The 26,190-nt window shown below is 36.3% G+C and overlaps 4 protein-coding genes, 1 long non-coding RNA gene and 3 other non-coding genes across 8 annotated transcripts; 2 read left to right on the top strand and 6 right to left on the bottom strand.

The window, feature by feature from the left end:
* Positions 1 to 713: 713 nt before the first annotated feature.
* On the bottom strand, positions 714 to 1,849 carry LOC147555205 (early light-induced protein 2, chloroplastic-like). Its single transcript, XM_086662832.1, has 2 exons — positions 1,606 to 1,849; positions 714 to 1,502 (listed from the first exon to the last, which is right to left on the bottom strand). Exons 1-2 carry the CDS (start codon positions 1,762 to 1,764, stop codon positions 1,044 to 1,046), a joined length of 618 nt encoding a protein of 205 aa, XP_086518958.1. The 5' UTR covers positions 1,765 to 1,849; the 3' UTR covers positions 714 to 1,043.
* Positions 1,850 to 3,869: 2,020 nt separating this feature from the next.
* TRNAE-CUC (transfer RNA glutamic acid (anticodon CUC)) lies at positions 3,870 to 3,942 on the bottom strand. Its single transcript has one exon. It is a non-coding gene; the product is annotated as a tRNA-Glu (tRNA).
* A 1,188-nt stretch (positions 3,943 to 5,130) lies between these two features.
* LOC147555203 (early light-induced protein 1, chloroplastic-like) lies at positions 5,131 to 6,271 on the bottom strand. Its single transcript, XM_086663696.1, has 2 exons — positions 5,876 to 6,271; positions 5,131 to 5,778 (listed from the first exon to the last, which is right to left on the bottom strand). Exons 1-2 carry the CDS (start codon positions 6,038 to 6,040, stop codon positions 5,317 to 5,319), a joined length of 627 nt encoding a protein of 208 aa, XP_086519822.1. The 5' UTR covers positions 6,041 to 6,271; the 3' UTR covers positions 5,131 to 5,316.
* A 448-nt stretch (positions 6,272 to 6,719) lies between these two features.
* Positions 6,720 to 6,792, bottom strand: TRNAE-CUC (transfer RNA glutamic acid (anticodon CUC)). The gene has a single exon. It is a non-coding gene; the product is annotated as a tRNA-Glu (tRNA).
* Positions 6,793 to 6,859: 67 nt separating this feature from the next.
* LOC147555201 (perakine reductase-like) lies at positions 6,860 to 9,303 on the bottom strand. The gene is made up of 7 exons (XM_086663617.1): positions 9,055 to 9,303; positions 8,577 to 8,747; positions 8,091 to 8,300; positions 7,809 to 7,981; positions 7,599 to 7,695; positions 7,333 to 7,486; positions 6,860 to 7,245 (listed from the first exon to the last, which is right to left on the bottom strand). Exons 1-7 carry the CDS (start codon positions 9,106 to 9,108, stop codon positions 7,064 to 7,066), a joined length of 1,041 nt encoding a protein of 346 aa, XP_086519743.1. The 5' UTR covers positions 9,109 to 9,303; the 3' UTR covers positions 6,860 to 7,063.
* A 292-nt stretch (positions 9,304 to 9,595) lies between these two features.
* LOC147555199 (uncharacterized) lies at positions 9,596 to 11,222 on the top strand. The gene is made up of 2 exons (XR_015234706.1): positions 9,596 to 9,880; positions 9,941 to 11,222. It is a non-coding gene; the product is annotated as an uncharacterized LOC147555199 (long non-coding RNA).
* TRNAC-GCA (transfer RNA cysteine (anticodon GCA)) lies at positions 9,782 to 9,853 on the top strand. The gene has a single exon. It is a non-coding gene; the product is annotated as a tRNA-Cys (tRNA).
* On the bottom strand, positions 10,087 to 12,635 carry LOC147555198 (2-methyl-6-phytyl-1,4-hydroquinone methyltransferase, chloroplastic-like). The gene is made up of 3 exons (XM_086661947.1): positions 11,697 to 12,635; positions 10,892 to 11,198; positions 10,087 to 10,392 (listed from the first exon to the last, which is right to left on the bottom strand). The coding sequence occupies exons 1-3, from the start codon at positions 12,263 to 12,265 to the stop codon at positions 10,237 to 10,239; spliced, it is 1,032 nt and encodes a 343-aa protein (XP_086518073.1). The 5' UTR covers positions 12,266 to 12,635; the 3' UTR covers positions 10,087 to 10,236.
* Positions 12,636 to 26,190: the final 13,555 nt, after the last annotated feature.

Here is a 26,190-nt window from a genome sequence, read left to right as displayed (position 1 = left end):
TCATGCACAAATGGTAGATTGGTCTCCCGTGTGAGAGTCTGAGTCTCCTTACCAAGTAGACTACAACTGAGAATACATGTAATTAGCTTTTCCATTTCTTATCGAGTTGGCCGCTTGATACTATGTTTTTGGCCCACTATTGTTTCTAAAATGTAAATTTGACCCGGTTCATTAACAGTTAGCTCCATTAAAGAAATCGTGAACGTCACAGGGGAATATTGCGAAGGTCCACGTTACTAAGTGATAGAGCCCATCTCCGAACCAGTAAGTATACAACTCATTAGGGCGTAGAACAATGAAGAAAAGTCAGTGGAACCTCCATCGATCTTTTTTCTTTGGAAAGGTAATATAGTATCCGTGTCTCGAACTCGATACCTAGAGGGCGAAAACCAACTTGATAACTGCTTCACCCAAGGGTCGTCGACCACTTGAACCAAACTTGCATGTTCCATATCTTTGGGGATTTCTATTAGAAGTTTCTTAATTTTGTAATTTATTAAGCTATAACTATATACCCCCCTAGTTATATGTAATTTATTTCTTTTGCTTGTATCCTTAACTTTTAATTTTATCAACTCCCATACGTTTCTTGCTTCAATTTTAATTCAAATCTTTCTTTCGCTACGCCTACATATCTAAGATCGATAATATAACTAACACTAAAGTTCCTATTTTAATATACAGTTCCTGCATTCATGACAAAAGCAACAAAGTTGTGTAAATTGACAAAAACCTTTGATAAGTATCTTTTACATTTCCAATCATGTAGTTTAGTGTCAAAATTTGACTTTACAGTACTGAGAAAAGTTATAAACTCTTCCTAAACCCTACAACAATAACATTGTATAGTGATTATACATGAATTTTCAGTGACAATTATAATAGGATACGTTACATAAGGAGGATCGAAAATAGGAGATCCGGCGGTCAAGATAAGTTGCAGAAATAATATACGTGTATGTACGTGACGGATCGAGAAGACGAGATCCGACGATCAAGAAGAATTCAGAATATTGAAGATATTTGAATTCTCCCACTGTAGCCTATATAAGAGCACCACCCTTAACAAACTCAGTGAAGACTAATGACACTAACCCTAACATAGCAAATCTACCATTCCATAACTCTGCATTAGATGTCATTACACCGTCCGATTTCGAGTCTACGGTTACACCTTTAAACAACGGAATCAACGAAGCTAAGGATAGAATGACGGAGACGACAATGAACGATGAGATTCCTCCGTCTGTTATCTGAGAAACAACGTCTTCACCTCTTGCCAACTCGACAGCAATGGCAGAAACAAAACCAATCATGGCAAGTCGACCGTTGATTCTCTCAGGTGCTGGACCACTGAAAGCCAAAACATCCCCAAACTTGGTACTCACTTTTGGTGTTCTCGGTGGTGGTGGAGGTGGAGAACTTCGAGTTTGAAATGAATTTGGTGGTGTACTTCTGGTGCTAGCCGTTGTGGGTGGTAGTGGCTCCCCTGCTTTGTTTTCCTGAATAAGAAAAAATTGATAAAAATATGTAGTCAGAAAGACGTCATGTCAGCTGGTAAGTGTTAAAAAATAATATAAGAAATAAACTAAGAGATGAAATTACCTTAGACATGCACCGAATTTGCATGCTAGAATTATTGTGGTGAAGAATTGGGAAGGATAGCGAGGAAGGAACTCGGATGAGGTTGTTACGCGTTTGGGTTCCGGCGAATGAGACATTATGGCTAGAGAAGATTGATTGAACTGTTGATGCAGATGCCATATCTAGACAAGGAAATAAAGATCTAGAGAGATGAGGGAGAAGAGTGAGTAGTTGTAATTAGTATTGCTGTGTTTGGTGGTAGATGGTTTAGAAATGAGAAAGGGGAAGAGTATAAATAGGGCAAAAGTGAAGTAGAAAGAAAGAGCATAAAATTTGAAAGCAAGTAGAAAGAGAAGAAGAGTTGGTTGGGAGAAGTCCACATGACCTTTTTTTACTGACTACCTTAGTTTTGGAACACGTGAAGGTCTTTCCTAACCCACAAATTCAAAGCTCGGATGTGGCCCAATATTAACCAATACAATATTCAAAGAGAAACTTACATGCTTGTTTTTTTTTCAATCTTTTTTGGTTATTTTAATCTGACAAATTTAGTACTCAAAAATAAATAAATAAATAAATAACAAATTTAGTACTCTTTTTCAAGTACATTATCATGTGATCGCATGGCTCCGACTAAAGTTCAACATTAGATCTCAAAATCTTACCCACACCCCTGATATCGTCGACTGCATTAAGAATGTGAATAAACTTAGCTCTATTAGGGTGTATTACATGTATAGAAGGTGACCCATATGTGTCAATGTACATGAAATAAACCTGCAAACAATTTGCATCTTTTTCTTTTTGTTGCAAAATTTTTATATTGTTCTATGGTGTAAGAGTGTTGTGTGCACACGATAGATCAAGTACATTATCATGTGATCGAATGGCTCCGACTAAAGTACAACATTAGATCTCAAAATCTTACCCACACCCCTGATATCGTCGACTGCATTAAGAATGTGAATAAACTTAGCTCTATTAGGGTGTATTACATGTATAGAAGGTGACCCATATGTGTCAATGTATATGAAATAAACCTGCAAACAATTTGCATCTTTTTCTTTTTGTTGCAAAATTTTTATATTGTTCTATGGTGTAAGAGTGTTGTGTGCACACGATAGATCAACCCTTTGTATACATTTTTTTTCTCAATCAAGCATGTCGTTCTACTCATAGGCAACCCACGACAATCATCTCATGCACAGATGGTAGATTGGTTGCCTCCTATAACTTTTTACTTCATGACATTCCGGAAAAAAGTTAAAAGTCGTGTTCATAGACCAACCACCAATACTTTGGGACGGTATTGCATAATAAAACCAACAACTGTTTGGCCAGTTAGTTGTGCATCGACTCCAAAAATCCTAAGTCACAAATTCGATTCATTGTGGATCTATGTTGTCAAAGGCGACGCTTCCCCGCGCCTAAGCGCCAAAAGCGATGGGTAAACAAGGGTGTCGCCTCTTTTAGAGGCGATTTCCCCTGATTTCCCCGGGTGTCGACTTGAGACGCTTAGGCGAGCGCCTTTAGTCGCCTCGGGGAAGCGAGCCCTGGTTTCCTCGGGTGTCGACTTTTGTTTTCTTCTTTCTGTATTGTATTTTTCTTCTCCTTAAATAATCCTACTTCACTTTCTCTCTCTAACCTTCACAGTTTCTTTCTCTCTCAAACAAAATTTGTTTTTGTTCTTCTTTTACTTTCTTCTTCTTCTTTTACAATATAAACTATATTTATTACTTCATTAATAGTACTTGTTTTGTTCATTAATACTTTGAGACTTTAACACTTCAAGTCTTTCATAGTGATATAGTATATACTTCATTAACACTTTGGGACTTCATTAATACTTTAATAGTACTTGTTTTCTTCTTCTTCTTTTACAGTATACACTATACTTAATTTCTTACTTCGTCTGAGGCGGTCGCTTAAGCACGCCTAAGCGCGCTAAGGCGAGGCGATTGGTCTGTCGCCTCGCCTCGCCTCACGCCTTAAACAACATAGTTGTGGATTTGAAATCTATTAATATTTATTGACTTATGTTAAAGGGTGCAAATAATGTAAATGTATGAATGGACTTTCATGTCCCTAGAATAACGCGTTAGGATCTTTATATGACATATTTGAGGCGCAAAATATCTTTAATGATGACAATTATTGGACTCATTAAATTTATGTATTATTCATGATGTGTCCATGTCATATTGAACATAATAACTCCTGGAATCCATATCAATAAAAAAATCAAATGTAAAGGATGAAAATATATTTAAAAATCAAAAGAAAAATTCCGTTGCCGGGACTTGAACCCGGGTCTCTCGGGTGAGAGCCGAGTATCCTGACCAACTAGACTACAACGGATAATATGTGTACCAAATTGTTTTTAATTGTGTTAGCTAAATTTCTCATAATACCTTTTTGGCCCTCTGTTGTCGTCAAATTGTAATGTGACCCTTTCATTAACAATCAGCCCCACCAAAGAAATCTTAAAACATCACAAAGAATATTGCTACGGTCCACGTGACTAAGTGATGGAGCTCATCTTTGAACTATTACAACTCATGAGACGAACGGTGAAGAAAAGTCGATGGAATTAGAATTTCAGATTTGAGTGACTAAGTGATGGAGCTCATCGTCTAGAGCCTGAGGAAGAGAAGGTGAAAACCAACTTGGTGACCATTCTAACCAAGGGTTGCTGGCAACTCCAACCGATCTTGCGTGATAAGATTTAGTATTCCAGATTGGGAAGTTTTATAAGACCTCCCCAATTTTGTTAAAAGGCCTCCCCATGAACCACTTTACTTGCTAAATTATCACTGAGGGGAGGCCTTTTAACAAAAATGAGGGGGCCCTATAAAATCTCAGCTTCCAGATTTTATATTTTGTTAGAAGTTTCTTAATTTTGTCTTGAGTTATTTACTAGAATTAGAGTTAGAAGTTCTTAAGCTACAACTATAGATATCATCTTAGTGATTTGTAATTCCATGCCTTTCTGCTTGTATTCTTAATCTTTTTATTTTATCAACTCCCATTCATTTCTTGTTTCATTTTTAATTCAAGTTTTGCTTCTTCTACGCCTTCAGTTCTAGATCATCTTCAATGCAAAATTTTAAAAAATAAATTAAAATTGTCTTATGCGTCAGGTCTGAGTTGAAATTCAGTTTCCTGGATGCCACTATTAATATCCTAAATTCAAAAGACGCCTCCCATTCAACAATCTAAAAACATAAAAATTACTTGATAATTTTGTAAGACGTCTCCCATTCAACAATCTAAAAACATAAAAATTACTTGATAATTTTGTTTTTAGTTTTGAGCGAACATTCGAGATCTCCAAGAGAAATTTTGAATATTGAGTTTTTTCTTGTGGCAACTTAGAATTAAGTGTTAGACTAGATTTGAATTTTGCTCTCGAGAAAACTCTAAAATTCCTAGAATTATTTAGTTTGAGTCTTGCATCGGAGATGCTCTAAGATAATATAATCGACACTAACAGTCCTCAACTTAATAGTTCCAACATTCATGACAAAAGCAATCAAGTTGTGAAAATTGACCAAAACCTCTAATAATTTTCTTTCACATTTCCAATCATCTAGTTTAGTGTCAAAATTTGACTTTACAATACTTAGAAAAGTTATAATCTCTTCCTAAACCCTAAACCAATAACATTGTACCAATAACATTGTATACTGTTTATACATGAATTTCCAGTGGCAGTTTTTCACCCACAGTGGCCTATATAAGAGCACCACCCTTAACAAACTCAGTGAAGACTAAAGCCACTAACCCTAACATTGCAAATCTACCATTCCATAGCTCTGCATTAGATGTCATTATACCGTCGGATTTCGAGTCTACACTTACACCTTTAAACAACGGAATCAACGAAGCTAAGGATAGAATGACCGACACCACAACGAATGAAGAAATCCCTCCGTCGGTTATTTGAGAAATAACGTCTTCCCCTCTAGCAAGCTCAACAACAATGGCAGAAACAAAGCCAATCATGGCAAGTCGACCGTTGATTCTCTCAGGTGCTGGACCACTGAAGGCCAAAACATCTCCAAACTTGGTGCTTACTTTTGGTGTTCTTGGTGGTGGTGGTGAAGGTGAAGAACTTTGAGATTGAAATGAATCTAGTGGTTTTCCAGTGGTGTTGGCAGTTGTGGGTGATTGTTGCTCCCCTACTTTATTTTCCTGAAAAAGAAATATATAGTCAGAAAGATGTCACGTCAACTTCTAACTCTATTACCAGATACATATATATATATATATAATAAATTAATTAAGTTACCTCTGACATGCATCGAATTCGCATGCTAGACTTGTTGTTGTGAAGACTTGGGAAGGAAAGAGACGAAGGAACTCGAATGAGGTTAGGGCGCATTTGGGTTCGTGCAAATGAGACATTATGGCTAGAGAAGCTAGATTGAACTGTTAATGCTGATACTGATGCCATTTCTAGACAATGAGATGAAGATCTAGAGATGAGGAAGAAGATCTAGTGTGTAGTTGTAGTTAGGGTATTGTTGTGTTTGATAGGAGATGGTAAAGAAATGGGAATGGGGAAGAGTATAAATACCCAAATAGGGAAACAAGAAACAAATTAGAAAGCAAGTAGAAGAGAGGAGGAGATGGTTGGCAGAAGTCCACATGAACTTGTACTTACTACCTTTAGTCTTAGAAACACGTGATAGTCTTTCCTAACACACAAATTGAAAGCTTTGGACGTGGCCAAATTATTAACCAAGTAGATAATAGGACAGAAGGACACTCGAAAATGATACTTGGCCCGAAAATCTTGCCCTAACATAACCTGAATGCTAACGTGGCATGTTCGGAATAGATCATGAGCACATGTTGTAAGCATTCAGGCTATGCTTAGGAATAGTTTTGGGTCGTCTAGCATTTGTGAAGAGAATTAAATGTTTACGTTACCGATATGGAAATGTTCTGGAATTTAAAAGAAATATCGAGACTAATCACTAGATGTAACACGGCTTATAGCAGGGGTGGAACCATAATTTCAAATTAGTGGCTGGCGAAAATTTTAAAATTTAGGAATTAGTTTTTTATTTGAGTTGTTTACCTTTGGAGTTTCCAGCCATCCTACTTAGAGCTTTAAAACAACAAAAAAGTTCCGTTGCCGGGACTTGAACCCGGGTCTCTCGGGTGAGAGCCGAGTATCCTGACCAACTAGACTACAACGGATCAGATGTTGATGTTTAGGCTTTTATTTATTTCATCATTGAGACCCAGATAACAGAGTAAGAAGACCTTCAAGAATCAGGGGGTTAACCCAAAACAAGAATCATATACATAAATACAAAAGAAAACCCTAAATAGGCAATTGAGTCTGATATATTCCCATATCTCGATCGGTTATTCGAATCGAACGTGATAAATCTTAATACTGAATTATAACATTTCTTCGGGAGAAGTTTCAGAGAGTTTACTCTGAAGATTGTTCGATTAGATTTAACTAGCTCTTTTTCGGAGGCGTAGTTATAGACTCCCAAGAATAATGAGCAAACATGCTATAATCTCTTTCACCTTTCACCTCGTTAACTGGCACTGCATCAGATACTTCTTTCATATCCTCGGCCGACATCTTAATCTCCAACGAACCAATATTAACGTCGAGGTTCTTAGTCTTGGTTGTCCCTACATAGATGTCAAATATCATTATATCAAACCAATAAACAGTTGAGGCCAATTTGAATTATGAAACACGAATGAAAGTCTAAGTACCAGGAATAGGGACAATGTCATTCCCTTGATGAAGAAGCCATGCCAGAGCTAGTTGAGGAGCTGTGCACCCATGCTTACTAGCCAAGTTAGCAACACGATCGTAAAGAAGTTTGTTTTTGTCTAAGTTCTCTCTCGAAAACCTCGGGTGAATAGCCTATTGACAAGAATAGAATTTGTTATCCTTACCGATTAAATTTGTTAGATTATAAACTATAACTAGACATATATATATATATATATATATATATATATATATATATATATACCAATATACTATCTTTAGGCAAGCTTTGTACTACTCCTTTCCCGGCGAAGAAGCCACGACCAAGAGGACTATAGGCTACTATCCCAATTCCAAGCTCTCTGTGAATTCCAAGAGAAGTATAAGTCATCTTGATGCACAAACCCTAAAATTTGATGTTTTTACGACGAATAAGCGTATTAATAAAAGCATAGAAGGTTAGAGGCAAATATACCGACAAAGTGGGATTATTTGTTCTTCGATGCCACGACTCCATAGAGAATACTCCATTTGTATAGCAGTGATGGGATGAACAGCATGAGCCCTTCTTATTGTGTCTGGGCTAGCTTCTGATAAACCTATGTATTTGATCTTCCCTTCTTCTACCAACTTTTTGAGCTCCCCAACCTAAAAAACTCCGAAAAAACAACTTCAAACTCAATTATCCCACCAAAGATTAAGCAATAATTCGATTATCGAAATGAAAAGAGCAACCGGGGATGTTCATGATACTTACAGTTTCCTCTATTGGCACGGAAGAATCTATTCGGTGTTGGTAATAAAGATCGATATAGTCTACATCAAGACGTCTCAGACTAGCTTCACAGCATTCGCGTACATACTCAGGTTTACCATTAACCCCATATTCACCACCTTCCCCACCCAAAGCTTGTATCCCAAACTTTGTAGCGAGTTGAACTTTCTCTCGAGGAAGTTGTTTTAAGGCCTTCACATATTAAACAATGTTTAGAATAGAACATACAAACACGGTAACACCCCAAGACTTAGCAGTACTAGATATTGTATCCGCTGTGACACCCAGACCCAAGTCCATGGGTACATGGTTTCGTTCCTCGTGAAGGGTCCACGAGCCTGCTTAAAAGGCCTCCGGCACTTACTACGCTTGAGAGATATAGCCCACGCTCTAGACGCTCTCCCTACCAATGTGGGACTATTATAGAAACATCACGGGGTATGAAATTTTGAAAGACAAAGAACTTACCTTTCCGACCATGATTTCATTGTCGTGATTATCTCCATAGAGATCTGATGTATCAAATAGAGTTATTCCTTTACTAAAAGCATCTCTAATGATAGTACAACCAGCTTCATGAGAAAGAGGAGTATTATATATTCCAGAGAGTCCCCCACAACCAAAACCTAATCTAGAAACCTGATAAAGAAAGAACCCAAACAGCATTTTATAATTATGAATTCTGTAAAATGTACTCTATACATCTTAGAGTGTCACCGAAATGGCGAAACGATTCCCCATTAATGAACACTGAGTCTCATTGTCTAAATCTGACTCGTCTGACTCAAATGGTCCTAAAATCAACCAAAAATTAGTCATTTTGACGATCACACAAAAACAAACATTCTGAAATCTGACTCGAGTTAATTAAGGATCAATTTGGAAGCAGATGAATGAATAAAGTCAAAGTAGTTAAGAAGAAAAGGAAGAAGAAGATATTTTGTACCTCCAATCCTTGGTTTCCCAATTTGACTCTAGCAATTTGGGCCTTCCCCTCCATCTCTCTCCTCTCTCTCTCTCTCTCCAAGAACAGTGGAGTTGCTTATAGGCTCTAAATTGAATTGAATCTACAGACAGAGAGCTTTGAGCTTTTAATGGAAAACAATTTGTTTTTCTTCCCACCTAAAAAATGGACATCTCAACATACATTTGACCCCACAAACGTTGACTTTTTAGTGAGATATTGCCCACTAACATATAAAAGAGTATAATAGTTCATTAAAGTGTTGTTTTAAAGCTTCACCAAACCCATGAAGCTCTCAGCCCAATTATTTAAGGTTGATACTCTCTCTCTCTCTTACATGAGTTTTATGGGAAGCCAAACTAAACCCAAATTCAAATAGAGAAGGTTGAAGTGAAATAAGAGATTAAAGGTGATGTTTTTTTTCTCTATAGGTTCAACATAATGATAAAATGTCTAACAACTGGTAGCCCAGTTAGGTATTTCATTTACTCCGCAATTGAGAGTCCTAAGTTCGATCTCATAGAAGTGTAAATCCAGAACTCACATAGATACTAATAAAGTAGTTAGATGAGGTTTATGCCAGTAATTTAGTTGGGCTTTAAGCCGGTAATTTAGTTAGTCTTTCAGTCAGAGTTTCTGCAAAGATCACATTTAGGCAGGAGCTTATTATATTGTCTATGTTATGCCACGGGAGGCTTATATCACAAATGGGTCCATAGCTCAGTGGTAGAGCATTTGACTGCAGATCAAGAGGTCACCGGTTCGAACCCGGTTGGGCCCTATTTTTATTTTTATGCACTCCATTTCAGTACCCAATTTCATTCAATATAGAGTTCAACTAACCTACGAATTCCCATCGTTGTCCAAGTCGATCTCTCTAGCAAGTCAGTTTTATATGTCACCATTTGCTTTTTCGAAATGAAAATTAGTCTCACCCCAACTAATAACGTTCGCCTTCGTATCCTTCAATTTAATCATAAGAAATATAATTTGAAGAAGATTCAATACAACAAGGAAGAGAAATATAATGTGTTCATAATATCCTTATTAGCAAAACCAGTTTCTTGCAGCTACAAAGTTCTCACTAAAACTAGGTTTGAGGAAAGAAGCGAAAATGAGTACAAAGTATTGCTTGAAAATAACTAAGAATCTCATTCTAGTGACTCAAATTGGCTGGTCCTTGGGAACAACTTGATCTTTGATCCACATATATATTGGAACTAGCACATAGTACATTCCAGCTGTGGCACCAAGAACAAACCGAAGAAGGAACACCAATGGATTCACTGGTTTACTCACATCTTCTATCTTTGGACCAAGCTGCACAAAAAGCAAACAATACTAAATATCAAACTCAAGCACCAAACACAAAGAATACGAAGTTCGTATCGGGTATTTTTGAGAATTTCTCTAGGGATTTCTTTGATTTTTACGCTCAATCAAAAACTTCAATGATATTTTTTGAAAATACCTCATTTTTCAAGGGCATGATAAGTTTGACTCATTTCACCACATCTTAACCATATCAACTACAGTCTACTCGTCTGGACATTCGATTTGTTCATTAGGTTTGCTTTTGCAGATTGGGCAATTCCAAGTGCAAACCAAGGCTTATTTGTGTGTGTGTGTGTGTGTGTGCGCGGGGCGAGCAAGTGTCTATGGGTGTGTGTGTGCTGGTGTCTATGTGTGTATTTGGGCGGCTGTGCTTGTGCCTTGTGCATTAGGGCGTCTGCATGTGTGCAAGTTTCTATGTGTGGGTGTGCTTGTGGGTGTAGATGTGAAGTCAACAGAAGGGGGAAAGGATGAAGAGATAAGTTACCTCCAATGGGGAGTCCCCGGATGCAGGCTTCACGCCAGTCACAGAACATCCCATGATCAAACCATGGCGACGGACTCCACGGTACCATTTTGGTCCAATCCTCTTTAGCTGAACATCTTTAAATCCAGCCTTTGTGAACCAGTCAATATACTCTTCCTCCTTCGGGAAAAGCATCCATACATCAGAAAAGAAGCGAGACAACCAAAAGGTAGGATACACTGGACCAATCAGACAAGCTTTGCCGTCTAGTTTCAAGACTCTGTATGCTTCCTTGATACCTCTCTGTGGGTCTGGCCAGTATTCGATACTGAACAAAAGCAAAAAAAATAAATAGCATTTCATTCAAAAACAAATTACTTGGGAAAAAACTTAAAAATTCGGTTTTTTCGGATACAAATATGATGACCTAGATTGTTGGGGCATCAAAAGTGAAAAGAACAAACACATTCACTCATTAATACTCCTTCAGTGCTAGATCAAAAGATCACTTGTCTCGCAATTGAAGGTGACTGTAAGATACTGATACATCATCCCGACGTCCAAAGTGCTATTGGATAAATTTCGCAACATTACAAGAAATATCTTCTTTACGTAAACACTTCCATAAGATTTCCTTTACTTGTGCCAACACACAATGAAATTATCAAAGTTGTCAGGCACTAAAACAGCGAAAACACTAAAAATTCTGTTCCAAATTTTCGAGAAACACTTCGATATACCAATTATATTAGCATCAAACAGTATTGCCATTACTGAGAAAATAACTAATAAAGGACAAAAACTAGAGATAGTAACTGGATTTTACCTTCCAGCGGAGACGTATCGATCTGCATAATCAGTAGAAAAAGGAAGATCTTCCGCATCACCTTCGATGATTTTGCACTCCTTCAATGGCTCCTTCTCCTTTGCTTTCGCGAGCTGGTGAGGCGATTGATCAAGAATTGTAACATTCTTAGCATCAACATGCTTAACTATACCTAAAGTAGTAAACCCAGTACCACCACCAACATCAACCACAGTGAAATTAGGGTTACAAAGATCAGCTGGTTCAAGTGCATCATCTCTCATATCTTCAGTCCAATGCCCGGGATTAATAACATGATCATACACAATAGATAGAAACCTATAAAACCAAAATGCCTCTTTTTTGTGTTGTATGAATCTAGGTTGAGAAGCTGGTCTTGAAGTTGAAGAAATACTACTACAATTTGGTACTAGTAAAGTTCTAGATTTTGAAATCTTTCTATTATAAGAAACTAAACCCAGTTTGGGTATTGATTTTCCATTCAAATTTGATCTAAGAAAACCTAATCCGCCATTTGGAGTGATGAGTGTGAGATTTTCAGGTCCATTAAGAAGTATTGAAGAAGCCATGAAATGAAAAAATAAACAAAACCCACAACAAGAAACTAGTAATAATCTTTAGAATGAGTGATTGAAGCCCTAAAAATCAAACCCAGAATGAGCAACAAGTTTAATGAGATTACCACCAGATAGAGAAGAAGGAGAGATTATAATGCAGGCACCACCATTTTTGGTTGGTTGGGTGATATCGGCAATCTTTCTGTGACCTATTTATACTCTCACAAAAATCTGATTCCGACTTCTTGTTTCGTATGTGTAGACTGAATGGTTACACGATGAACACAATTTTGGAACTCTTTTTGGCCGTGACTTTAGGGCATAATTTTTGTCTTTTCGTAGAGTAAAATGTTTGGAGGAAAAATCTTAGATGTGCTTTTATTTACAGTCTAATTTTTGTATAAGGGTCACTGACATATTATCATTGTCGACAACTGTTATTAAAAAAATTATTCAAGTCAAACAATACTGTTGTTTTTCTCTCTTTTCAATTTCAGTTGACTTACACTTAGGGGTGGGAATCGGTCCGGACCGGTCGGTATCGGACTCTAACTTCATCGAACCGGTCGACTCGGACATAAACTGTTGGTGACCACCTATTTACTCGGGCGGACTCGGACGGTCATTCTCAAGAATTCTTTGTCCATTGACCGTCCAAGACCTTTTATTTTACCGGTCCAGTCGGACACCGGACGGTCTCGGTCCGGACTTTCCAATAAATTTACTTAATTCAGAACTTTATTTTTATTACCACAAACAAAATTACTTTCAAATGAAGATGTTTAGCCAAGAAATCAAAAGTAAATATAAAAAAGAAAAAACACAGTTGATCATCATTTGACAAGATATAATTAAGCCATTCACTAATGTTTGGTCTTCCAGAGGACTATATGACTATAGCCAACGATCAACATATATTTATATGTCTATAAAATTCAACGGTCAACTTGTAAAAATGAGGACAGTTTAGTCGGTCAACCTATTCGGTCACTCGTACCGGTCGGTCAACGGTCGGTCCTTCGACATAAAATTTTGACCGTGACCGTCCGCCAATTCTTTCGGGCCGGTCGGACACTGACCGTTATGACCATCGGGTGTCCATGGACACTTTTTATCTCGGTCGAACGGGTCGGATAGCGGCCTTCCGGATCTTTTTCCCACCCCTACTTACACTAGAGAGAGATTAGGGGGAGGAGGCATGAGAGGGAGGAAGCGAGAAGAAAACTATTTTTTTTAGGTGGAGACATTAGAGATTTTTCCAACCAAAATCTTAAAAATCTGATATTATAAATTATGTTGAATATTTTTAATACCAGTTTAGATTTATCTATATGTCCTTCATTCTTCGAAAGAGTTACTTGCTTGGAATGAATTTAATTCTTATTATTTGGATTTTTTTTGTGCAAATTAGTGTACTAAAATAAAGGGGTCCAAAATAAAACCCAAAATGAGAGTAAGGTCTTATCTCCCCACGAAAAGAGATTTTAGTCCTTTTATATACGAAATGCGTTTTGTTTTATACATAATTCATTTTCTTATATACAAAATGCGTTGTTTATCATACATATGTTAAAATTCATAATCTGTTGATAACTCTGGTATCAAAAAATATCTTATATAGAGGTGGAGAGAAGTGAATTCGATGATGGAGAACCAAATGAGTTTTGTTATATACAAAATGAATTTTGTTATATATGAAATGAGTTATGTTATATACAAAACGCGTTTTGTTATATATAAAATGTGTTTTGTATCATAGATATATTAAGATTCGTAATCTTTTAGTAACTCCTACATAAAAAAAAATTATTGTTTTAGAGAAAGAAAATAATAGAGGATTTCGGTTTTCTATGTTATAAAGGGCATTAAGATAAAATAAAAATCATAGAGATTTGTGTTTTCTATGGAGATGAGAACATTTAGACTAGATTTCTATTATAAATTTATAATTTTTATTTTGGCTTAAAAACTTATACGAGTATTAATATTATGGTGGACTAAATGTGGGATTAGATGTAGTTTTTTGGACTATAAACTAAAAAAATTCAAAATAAGTACGTGTATTGTGATAGTTATGAAAACATGTGCAAAAACTAAATATCTAAATAGATATGGTAGGAGCTCCAAATGAAAGAAAAATGAAAAGAAAAGAACCAAAAAAAGACTAATAAACTCATCTTCTTTGTTAAGTTATGTAAAGATGAACTTTACAAACTCACGTGTTTCTATCCCATTATTGGGTAGACATTCCATTGTACTTTTTTTTTGAAACATTTTACTTGTACTTGATGATAAACTGTATAAAAGCTCATGAAGACTTTGCAACATATTAAAAGTAAACTAATAGAGACACCAGTCATGGGATTTGGAGGAGCGCCTACATATACTTCTGATCTATAAAATTGAAACACCATGAACCATATCATGCCTGTAAGTTACTCAAATATTATAATGTATATTTTTATGTAGGAAGATGCTACAATTACTTAGAGGATGACATAATGACTCATTTTTCACTAATAGATATTTTTTTTTATGTTTACCATGATAGGGACCGTTTTTCTTATCCAGATGAGGAAACATGTCATTTTCTAAGTAATTTTAGCGTTCCCCTTTTACGTAACTTATCTCAATTTGTCAACATGTGGTTGCCCAAGTGGTTAACAATGTTAACGTGAACAGATAAACTCTAAAATCTTGGAGATTTCAAAAATCGATTTCCAAAAGAAGTGAAATCTATAGTTTATTGAACTTGAGTTATTAATTGTATAAATAACACTTCTCAATTCTTCGCTTTCCTACTTGAATGATAAACCAATACGTATCGACTGTCGTGCTCAAATAATCTTCAACCCAATTTCAAATTAGTGTCTTCATTTTATTATAAAAACTTGGATGCACGGAATGGTTATCATTAACTAGAACGAAATCACACCAAAACCGCACCTACTAAACTAGCACATAAAAAAACTAGTGATCAAAATGGGCTACCCCCGGATGTATAATATGCTATGGTGTTGATGGTGTTGGCACATCATCGGGTGGTTGAGGTGGAACCAAATCGGGTGGAGTTAACGTAGTATCAGGACTCAATGGTGGCAGAATAGGTGGCCCAGGAAAATCTGGCTCCGAAAAAATCTGACTCCGGAACATCTGGGCTTGGAAAGTCAGACCCAAGTGTATGAACTTGTGGCCATGGTGTATGAATTTCTGGAACCTCGGTAGGGAAGGAACCTGGTACTTCTCGCATAGGTGGCCAAGGGGTGAACACCAGTGGCGATGGGGTTGTACTCCGGCGGTGATGGGTTCTGATGATTCAAGAAGGAAGGAAAAGTTGAATGAGCAACAAGTTCAATGAGATTACCATTATATATATATATATATATATATATATATATATATATATATATATATATATATATGATACTGCAGGCACCACCATTTTTGGTTGGTAGGGTGATGGCGCCCATCCTCATGGTGGGCCTCTCGGCCAAAGTACTAACGGGCCTAACGGCCAAGTCGCCACATTAGTATAGTTTCCAGGTTTCGGTATTTAGGGTTTCTATGTTTTAGTAGCTTAGCAATCAAGGAAAGTATCTTTAGTAGTTATCTTCTTTCTTTATTTGAGTCTATCTAGGAAAGTCTAATCTCTATATAAGAGAAGTCTGGTATGTCATGTTAAGCATTGAATTGAACATCAAATACAAAATCACCTTGAATGCATCTTCTTCCTTTAATTATTTCAGTTTATTCTTCGTTTATTATCGTTTATTCTTAGTTTTTATCGATGAATTCTATTAGTTTTACGCTTCCGCAACAATCTACATCAGCTGGTATCATGAGCCCGCAAAATCCTGATACAAAAAACGAGAAATTTTTTTCTCAACCCTTCACCACGACTTCATCTCTCCGCCATTCTTCATCCTTTCCAAAACCTCCGGATCCTGCGGAAGGACATAACGTTTTCAAATCAAGACTCACCATCAACAATAAGGTGTGTGATTTTATTATTGACAACGATAGCGAAGGAAACATGATATCACTTCGTCTCGTCAAAGCACTCGGTCTTCCTACTTACGACCACCCTTGCCCGTATAAACTCGGTTGGATTTCTGACAAAAGCGATTTATCGGTTCACCAACAATGCATATTTACGTTCTCCGTCGGTTCTTACTACCGCGACTCTCTCTGTTGTGACGTTGTTGACATGGAGAACTGTCATCTCATCCTAGGACAACCATGGATTCTCGATGTTGATGCCGTATGTAGAAGTCGTAATAATACTTATGAGTTTGTTTGGCATAAGAAACTTGTCATCCTTGTTCCGCTTGAAGAAAACCCGACATCGACTAGAGAAAAACATGAGGTAACTGCTCCACCAAAAATTTTTGAACCCGACATCAACAACAACATCATCAAATTTAAGAAGAGAAAGAAGAAAAACAACAAAGGTATTGTTCTTTCAAACCCTCCTTCTAATATTATTAGTGATAGTTGTGATATCGTTATTGATGGAGATGTAGTAGTACCCGAGATACTTACCAGATTACCAGTTAAATCACTCACTCGTTTCAAAACCGTCTGCACACATTGGAATTCTATGGTTCAAAAAGATAGAAACTTTATTGATTTCCCTCTTCCTCCCAACGTGAAGATGAAAAAGAACAGATTCAAATTCAAGAAGAAAAACAACAGATCTGGTCATGTTTTTCCAAACCCTCTTATTCAAGAAGATTTAGTAGTACATGAGATACTAAGCAGATTACCTGCGAAATCACTTTTTCGTTTCAAATCCATTTGTAAACAATGGGATTATATAATTGGAAAAGATCAAAACTTTATTGATTTACACCTTACCCGATCGACGTCAAGAAACCCTAGTCTTCTTATCCTCACTCCTCCACCAAAAGAAAAGAATTCAAGTTGTAAGGAGATGATGTTCTTGACAGGTAACATGATTGAAGGTTGTATAGAAGAAGGAAGAACAACTAGGAGTTTGGTTCAGTTTAACGGCACAAAAAACCCAATGACATTATGTTATAATATATTAACAAACTCCATTAATGGTTTGATTTGTTCTATTGACATATTGGCTTCTGACATCACTCCTTATTTGTGTAATCTAAGTACTCGAGAAGTATCACCCTTGGTAAAATCAACTCTACTGAAGGAAGAGATGGAAAAGTATGGCGACGATGTTGATATAGCAAGTTGGAACTATCAATTTGGATTTGATCCTGCTTCCAATGAATACAAATTGGTATTTTTTCCGATTATGTATGATACTTCTATGGGGAACTTATATAATTTTTGTGAAGTCTTGACAGTTATAAGCGCGGGAGCTAGTGTTGGCAATAATCAAAAGCTTAATAATAGATGGAGAAGGATTGATAATAATAGTATCCCGCCTTATTTGGTGGATTGTAATTGTCTATCGGTTTATGTGAATGGTTCTATATATTGGACCACTTATTGTCGCAGGAGATTCCTCGGTAATGATTATAGACCTACATATATAATTGCGTTTGATGTTGGAAATGAGAAGTTTAGAGTAATTCAAGTCCTTGATTTCATAGTTGATGCGCCAAGAAAACATTGTGAGGATGTAAATGCATATGAACTCAAGGTTCCCCCTGATCCGCAACTCAAATTATTGGAAGTGTACCTAGATTCAAAGGTTTATTGGAATGTCAAATATCGCCCAAGACAACATACATCCTTCAATCGTGTTGTAGTTGAAAATCGGTCTGAAAAACTAAACTCCAAAAAGGAAGAAAATTTCGACGAGACTAATAAAGAAGAAGAGCTCCAATTGGATAACACATTTTTCGACGATTTATTTAATCAGTATCTAATCCCGGGAGAAGGATTAGTTGTTTCGCTTCACAAAATTCTTCCACATCAAATTGTGTCGTCGTTGATTTTATCTCCTCATAATCTTGAAATAATTACTAGTTTTTGGTTTTATTCTTGGAAACAATGGGACTACGCACATTACGTTTTCGATACAACGTCCCTTAACGGGGTTTCCCCTACTCGATTGTTTCTGTTCCATAAAGAAGTCCATAGGACATTAGTTCTTGCAACATTAAGTATTTTGGGTGCAATCCTGATTTTATGTGTTGATTTGGCTAAGTTCATTACGGCCTTGCATATCTATGACGGAGTCTCGGTTTATTATCATCACGAAGATGAACGTGGGAAGATTGTTCAAGTAATAAAGTGGTCAAACGATTTCGAGACTAATTGTCTCATCGGGAACGATGTGGGTTCTTTCGTCAACCTAAAAGAAGACGGGAATGTCAAAATTTCTGGGACTTTTATGAACTACTACTGCTTTTGCGAGTATCTTGGCATCATACGATTCCGATTATATTTGGTGTTGTGGTCTTTATTTGTCTTCTTCAAGTTTTCGACAAATCTCGCAGACAGTGGGAACTAAGGATTGCCTTTAAAATCGTCACCAAAGTTCCAAAGTTACCTTCCACATCGTTGATATATATATATATATCTGTATTACCTGGACGATTCACTTTATGACGACACCAACTTGGGGGCAAGTTTTTCCTCAGCGGGGGAGTATGATGGCGCTCATCCTCATGGTGGGCCTCTCGGCCAAAGTACTAACGGGCCTAACGGCCAAGTCGCCACATTAGTATAGTTTCCAGGTTTCGGTATTTAGGGTTTCTATGTTTTAGTAGCTTAGCAATCAAGGAAAGTATCTTTAGTAGTTATCTTCTTTCTTTATTTGAGTCTATCTAGGAAAGTCTAATCTCTATATAAGAGAAGTCTGGTATGTCATGTTAAGCATTGAATTGAACATCAAATACAAAATCACCTTGAACGCATCTTCTTCCTTTAATTATTTCAGTTTATTCTTCGTTTATTATCGTTTATTCTTAGTTTTTATCGATGAATTCTATTAGTTTTACGCTTCCGCAACAATCTACATCATAGGGTGACGAAACATTATGGACACTAGTTTCCCAACGCGTCCTACAGGCGCGGTAGCTCCCTCTTGACTAACACCGTTGTGGTAAATCACATATCGGTCTTGCGGGTTAGGTGTTTACAACATTCTCAGAGTGCGTGTAAACACTTAAGCATGTATGTTACTCTCTAAAAAATGTACAATTTTAATTAAACCTAAAATCTTAACAGAATTTTTGAAGTAAATATTGAATCCAACCTAATTATACAAAGTGAATGATGCACTACATCATTAGAATTAAGAAATACACCGAGAGTTTGTTAGGGACACAATGAATCCAACCATAAGAAATACACAAAAAATGAAAAATGAAAAATGAATTCAACCTAACCTTTAGAAATATAGAGACAGAGAGGTTGAATCAAATTTACATCAAAAAGAAAGGAAGAGAGAAATAGACGGATAAGTTAAAATTTATGAATCAAATTAATTTACCAATGAAAAAATTTATCTTCACTATTTAGAAGAAGAGAGAAAGAGAGTCCGAAAAAAAATAAATCAGTTGTCAAAACAAAATAACCTGTTGAATTTCAATGTGAGAGAAAATCGTGGTGGCTAGGGAGAGATATAACTTGTATGGTATCAAGGGAGAGAAATAACTAGTTCAACAAAAAAAAAAAGGAGAGAAATAACTGTACGGCATCAACAACAACAACAAAAAACAACGTAGTAGGTAGGGAGAGAATTACGTGGGTAGTAGTTATTGTTGTAGGGATCCCAACTGATTTTTGTCGATTTATATTACTATCCTTTTGAATTAAGTAAAATTACACAAAAAGAATTTTATATCAACCGTTCGATCTAATCAAAAGTAAATCTCCCAAAGAAAATTGACCGTCAGACTTATCCCCTGGATAGCTGACTAAGCTGTTTTAATATAATAGATTAGCCTTTTCTTTTATGTTATTCTCCATTTACATTTTTTTAGGAAGACTATGAATCTAGAAATCAAATATCATAAACTACCTCGAGTTATTCTTAATACCGTTCAGATTTATCTACGTGCCCTTCACTCTCCAGAAGAGTTATTTGCATGTACTAAATTGAATTTTTATTTCGAACCATTTTTGTGTAGACTAATGTATTACAAATCAAACTAAAATAGGCCTAAAGCCCAACTAAACTATGGCCTAAAGCTCAACTAATTATAGCCTAAAGTCCATCTACATTTTTTTTTTTTTTTGAATTTTTCTGTGTGTCTCGAACCCTTGAAGCCCATCTACATTATGTATGCCCTCATAACACCGAGTTCAATATTCTAGAAATTCCACCTTATCTGGAGATTGAACCCAGGACCTCCCGGGACCTTTTGGAGTATATGTCAACACTTTCGTTAATGTTATGGAAAGATCAGACTTTATAAACTCACATGCTTTTATCCCATTATTAGGTAGACATTCCATTTTACTTGTACTTTTTTGTTGAGATCATTTTACTTGTACTTTATAATCAACTTCCTAAAGCACATGAAGACCTTGCAACAAGAAAAAAAACACATGAGGAAGAGGTCTAGAAGGGTGCCTCTATAGACGTCCCTTAGCTTTTAGCTCACTCTCTGTTGGCACTCTCTATGGACTAACTCGGATTAGGTGCAGTCCGAGTTCTGAATTAGAACTGTGCATATTCACATACCAAGAGTTAAAAAACAAAAAGAGGAACGCCTATAGACATTTCTGATAGGAATTGGGAAAATTTTAACACCTATGACTTCGATGTACGACAGTCATTGCAATGGCGTTGATACATCAAAGATGTGATAAGCACGATTGTCAAATCAAACCAGAACAGGCCTAAAGTCCAACTAAACTATGACCTAAAGTCCATCGGCCACGGAAATCCATAAAGGCAGGGAGATAAAAGACATAACCATCGTATGCGAACGCTAGCCTGTCGGTTTCTTGGGAAGTCGCAGAGAACTCAAACCGTAGTCAGTTAAGCAATCCTTAAATGAAAGCAAAATCGTGGATCCACAAATCCATTATCTCCTCGTGCATCTTTCTAATTCATTCACTTCAAGGCTGACAGTTAGGATATGAAATAGAGAGTCGCGCTTGCCTTCACTTAGAAACTCTACCAGATAGGATATCTGTTGGTTTCGTCGGGAGGCTCGCGTAGTTTGTTACGTCAGCTCAAAAAGGATAAGTTGCATTGGAATCGAAAAAGTTTTGTGGCGTAACCCGGAGGCTGGGAGGGTGGTTGTTGATGAAAGCCGCTTTCTGACGCGGAGGCGACCTGTGTGTTCCACCGATCAATTAAATTGGCCTCTGGCTTAAGAAGCATTAAGCATATAAACGACATACTAAGCATATCTTCTGGTGATCTACGACAACCCCTAGAGCAAGAATGAAAACCTTTCTTGGGGGATCGGATCACCCGAGCCGCTTGAACGAATCGAATACACTCCTAAACTTACATTATTTATTCCCTAATAATCTCAAGTTCAATAATCCAGAAATTCCACATAAATTTCACTTTTTCTGAGGATCGAATACGGGACCTTTGGAATATATGTCAACACTTTAACCACTCGGGCAACTAAGTGTTGACCTTTGTTGTTCAACTTGAATGATAGATTAATACCTACTAATAACTCTTGTTCCCAAACAATATTCGACTCAATTTGGAACTACTGACTTAATTTTATTATAAAAGCATTGATAGACAGAATAATAATTATCATTAACTAGAACAAAATCGCAATTAAACCCTACCTAAAAAACCAGCGCATTGAAAAACCAGTAATCAAAATGGGTTGCGGGTAGAGTTCCGCAAGCACTGGCAGGTCGAACTCCTGCACCGATGGCGGGTAGAACTTCTGCACCGATGGCGGGTAGAACTTCTGCAGCGATGGCGGGTTGGACTCCGGCGGCGATGCCGGGTTGGACTCCGGCGGAGATGCCGGGTAGGACTCCGGAGGCGATGGCGGGTAGGCCACCGGCGGCGATGGCGGGTTGAACTCCGGTGGCGATGCCGGGTTGAACTCCGGCGACGATTCGGGCATCAGGTGAGATGGGTAAGGGTGTGAATGATGATATAAAGAGGGATAGTTGTTAAAGTTTCTTGTAACTTGGGTATTGAAATTGGATGAATAAGGGAGTAGTGGGATTGATTTCTTGAGGAAAAGTTTGATGGATTGTTGAAAAGAAGACATTGTTTGTCTCTTAACCTATTTCTTGTTTCAGGGTGAGACGAAGAAGAAGACTAAAGACAGGGACAGGGTTCGTGGATATATGTTAGGTTAGAAATCATAGAATGAATATACGAGTAAGAGAAGGAGATGAACCCTAGGTTTAAACCGTATTAATCCATTACGAAATTTTATTAACAAGATTTCCAAAACTCAATCCTCAAAAATTACTACTAAATACAATTATTTTATTTTAAAAAACTTCTAAGTAAATACAATAATAACATATAGGACTAGAATATTTTTGTTAATTCAACAAAAAAAAAGAATATTTTTGTTAATTTTATTTAAGACTAACCAAATATCTTCTAAAATCTTTTTGTAACAAACTTCTATAGAGCATCTGCCATGCAAGACTCAGAGAAAAACTAATTGATGACTTTATGTAGCACTACTAAAGTAAATCTTGACACATTGGAGATGCTCTTAGATAGCAATCTTATGTGGCACTCTAAGATTTAGAGTTTGAGTGTTGTATTGGAGATGCTCTTAGATAGCAATCATGAGTTAGCAAATATCTTCTAAAAGCTTTGCTTGTCATGGAATCTTGATCAAATAATCGGATAGTAAATATCTTATTTTCACCTCATGGATTTCAACAACTATTGAGATACGTGTGTAAACACGTGATATAAGAGGCGGATCGAGATGAGAAGATCCGACGATCAAGACTATTGCAAGATATTTGAAGATATGTGAAGATCTAGAATATTCAGTTTCATATATTATAATATTTCTTGTAATATATCTAATATTATTGTTAGATAATATTTATATTGTTTCCTAGTTCAGTTAAGTGAAATTAGGAAACCCTAAACCTTCTCTATAAATAAGAGAGGATTCTAGGAGTTAAATCATTCGATTACTATTCGATTATTGTAACGAATCACCACAGTTGTGGTTAATAAAGTATGTAGCCATTCAGGCTTTATCCGAGGATGTAGGTCGTGAATATCCGACCGAACCTCGTTAAATATGTGTCGTCTAATTTATGTTCATCTATCTCCGATTATCACATAATCGTGATTTTAACATGGTATCTGAGCAGGTAGTTCAATCCTGATTCAAGCTTCCGCAATTTTCTAATATTTTTTTTTAAATGTTGTGATTATATAATCGATCAATCTCGTGGTCGACTTTTTTCAACACCAAGTTTGTGTCTTGTGACTTCTTTTTTTTTCAAGCTTCATTGAGCAACCGAAACCACCTGAGTTGACACAAGAAGAATGCATTTTCTCTGTCCAAATAGAGCACCACAAGAAACAACACTAGCAAAGAAGTACTCCCTCCCATGGTCACACTATTATTAGCAAAATAAGAAGAAAGGCCCGTATATCCAATCCAGCCGAGCCATTTTCCTTTTCGGTGGAGAACTAGAATTTGTTGCTACATTAAGTGATCATCTTCTTTGTTCATATCATAATTGGGATATCAATCTTCAAGTCATGTTCAAGACCCATCATCAAGTGAGTTTTTTTCAGCCTACTGAAGTCGTTGATTACGTAGGTTGTTCCGTCTAATCAAGGCGATTCAAGTCACAATTTTGGATGTGATATCACTATTTTTTTTTCAAGTTGGACACTTCACATCTTCCGTGCTCCAACTTGCGGGAGGGTATTGAGATACGTGTGTAAACACGTGATATAAGAGGCGGATCGAGATGAGAAGATCCGACGATCAAGACTATTGCAAGATATTTGAAGATATGTGAAGATCTAGAATATTCAGTTTCATATATTATAATATTTCTTGTAATATATCTAATATTATTGTTAGATAATATTTATATTGTTTCCTAGTTCAGTTAAGGGAAACTAGGAAACCCTAAACCTTCTCTATAAATAAGAGAGGATTCTAGGAGTTAAATCATTCGATTACTATTCGATTATTGTAACGAATCACCACAGTTGTGGTTAATAAAGTATGTAGCCATTCAGGCTTTATCCGAGGATGTAGGTCGTGAATATCCGACCGAACCTCGTTAAATATGTGTCGTCTAATTTATGTTCATCTATCTCCGATTATCACATAATCGTGATTTTAACAACAACAATAACACTTCTTCTTCATCTTCTATCTTATTCAAAGAAAAAAAAACCAAGAAAAAACATCAACAACAACAAAATCAAGAAACAACATTGAGGCTCTTAGGAGTTCCAAAAAGCCTTGGGGAAGATATGCCGCTGAAATAACGGCATTGGCTCGGCACATTCGACACAACTGAAGAAGATATTTTGTCATACGATCGAGCCGCTCGGTCCATACGTGGCTCTCGTGCTCGAACCAATTTTGTCTATTCGGACATGCCATATGAATAGCTTCATGAATTAATCAAAGCCCATTTTGAGGGGAGGTTAATCCAAAAAAACAGAAATTTGAGATGTAACAGTAATTTCAATACGTTGCCAACAGGGTCGTGTGGTGGGGGGTGCGGGCAGGGCGCTCGCACTGGGCACCCCACCACCAAAGGGCCCACTTCTAAAAAGTCTCTAGCCAAATTATATTATATATTATATTAATAGACAACTCTCTTAGCACAAAACGTCTATCAGCTTAGTTGGGAAGTTCCGTGAGTTCCCACCCAAGGGACACAGGTTCGAGTCACATGGCCCTCATCCGTGTTTTTTCATTTTTTTTGTGGCTTTATGAGATCAAGAGTGATATCATTAAATTAACCTTTATTTTTGCTCTGTTACACTTTTTCTTAACTGTTGTATTATCTAATGTGATTTTAAGCATAAAAATCTTAAATTTTTTTTATAAAATTCCAGCCATAGGTAAATATAAATATATATGTTATGATCCAACATTTTATGAAAATTTATAAATTTTATTGTATTAAATGTAGTTATAAGTATAATTTCTGATCTTTTCATAAAAAAAAAAGTATAATTTCAGATAGAATAAAAAGTATCTTTCGTTCCCAAATCTCTTATAAAAATGATATCAAAAGATAGATTTTTTTTCTTACGACTATTTTCTTCAAAATTCAATTGGATTCATCAACAGTTTTTATCTATTTACTGGTATACGTTCTATAATGAAATTTGGATTCATCTATAGTTTTCTTCAAAAGATTATCTTGCATTTTGTTCGATTTTTATTTGTACTTTTCTGTTGTTCGAAAGGCCTACAATCAAATTTCGCACAGGGTCCCAAAATTCTCAGGCACGGCCCTGGTTGGCAAATGTTAACAAATATAATGTCCTTAAAGATTGTTTTAACTGATTTGATCATAGTATTTCATACTGAGTGAGATTAGAATTGAACTAGAAGAAGATTGTAAAAGATGATGAGTTGGGTAATTATGATATGAAGAGTGAGTAGTTGTTCAAGGTTCTTCTAATTTGGGTATTGGAATTAGATGATGATGATGAATAAGAGAGTAGTGGAAAGAAGATTATTGTTGATTTCTTGAGGATAAGGTTGATGGGATATTGAATTGAAGAAAATGTACCACAAGACATTGTTTCTCTCTCTCACACTTTTTTTTTTTTTTTTTTTTTTTTTTTTAGAGTTAACAAAAAGATGTAACCATTAAAGTGACGGGGTTTGTAAAAAAGGGGTCTAAATTTGAATTTACAAAAAATAGAAGGACAAAAAGAAAGCAACTTCATTACTAATTTACATGAGTTATTTCTAATACCGTTTAGGTTTATCTAAACACCATTCACTCATAGGACGATTTACTTGTTTGTAGTAAATAAGGAATTTAATTCTTATTTTTCGAATCATTTTTGTGTAGAGACTAGTGCACTA

This window comes from Eschscholzia californica, unplaced genomic scaffold, assembly GCF_041429995.1.
Source record: "Eschscholzia californica isolate CP2 unplaced genomic scaffold, dmEscCali1.0.p SCAF_2, whole genome shotgun sequence".
Lineage (NCBI taxonomy): Eukaryota > Viridiplantae > Streptophyta > Magnoliopsida > Ranunculales > Papaveraceae > Eschscholzia > Eschscholzia californica.
Note: the sequence above shows the minus strand (reverse complement) of the source record. Positions and strands in the feature narration are given on the sequence as shown.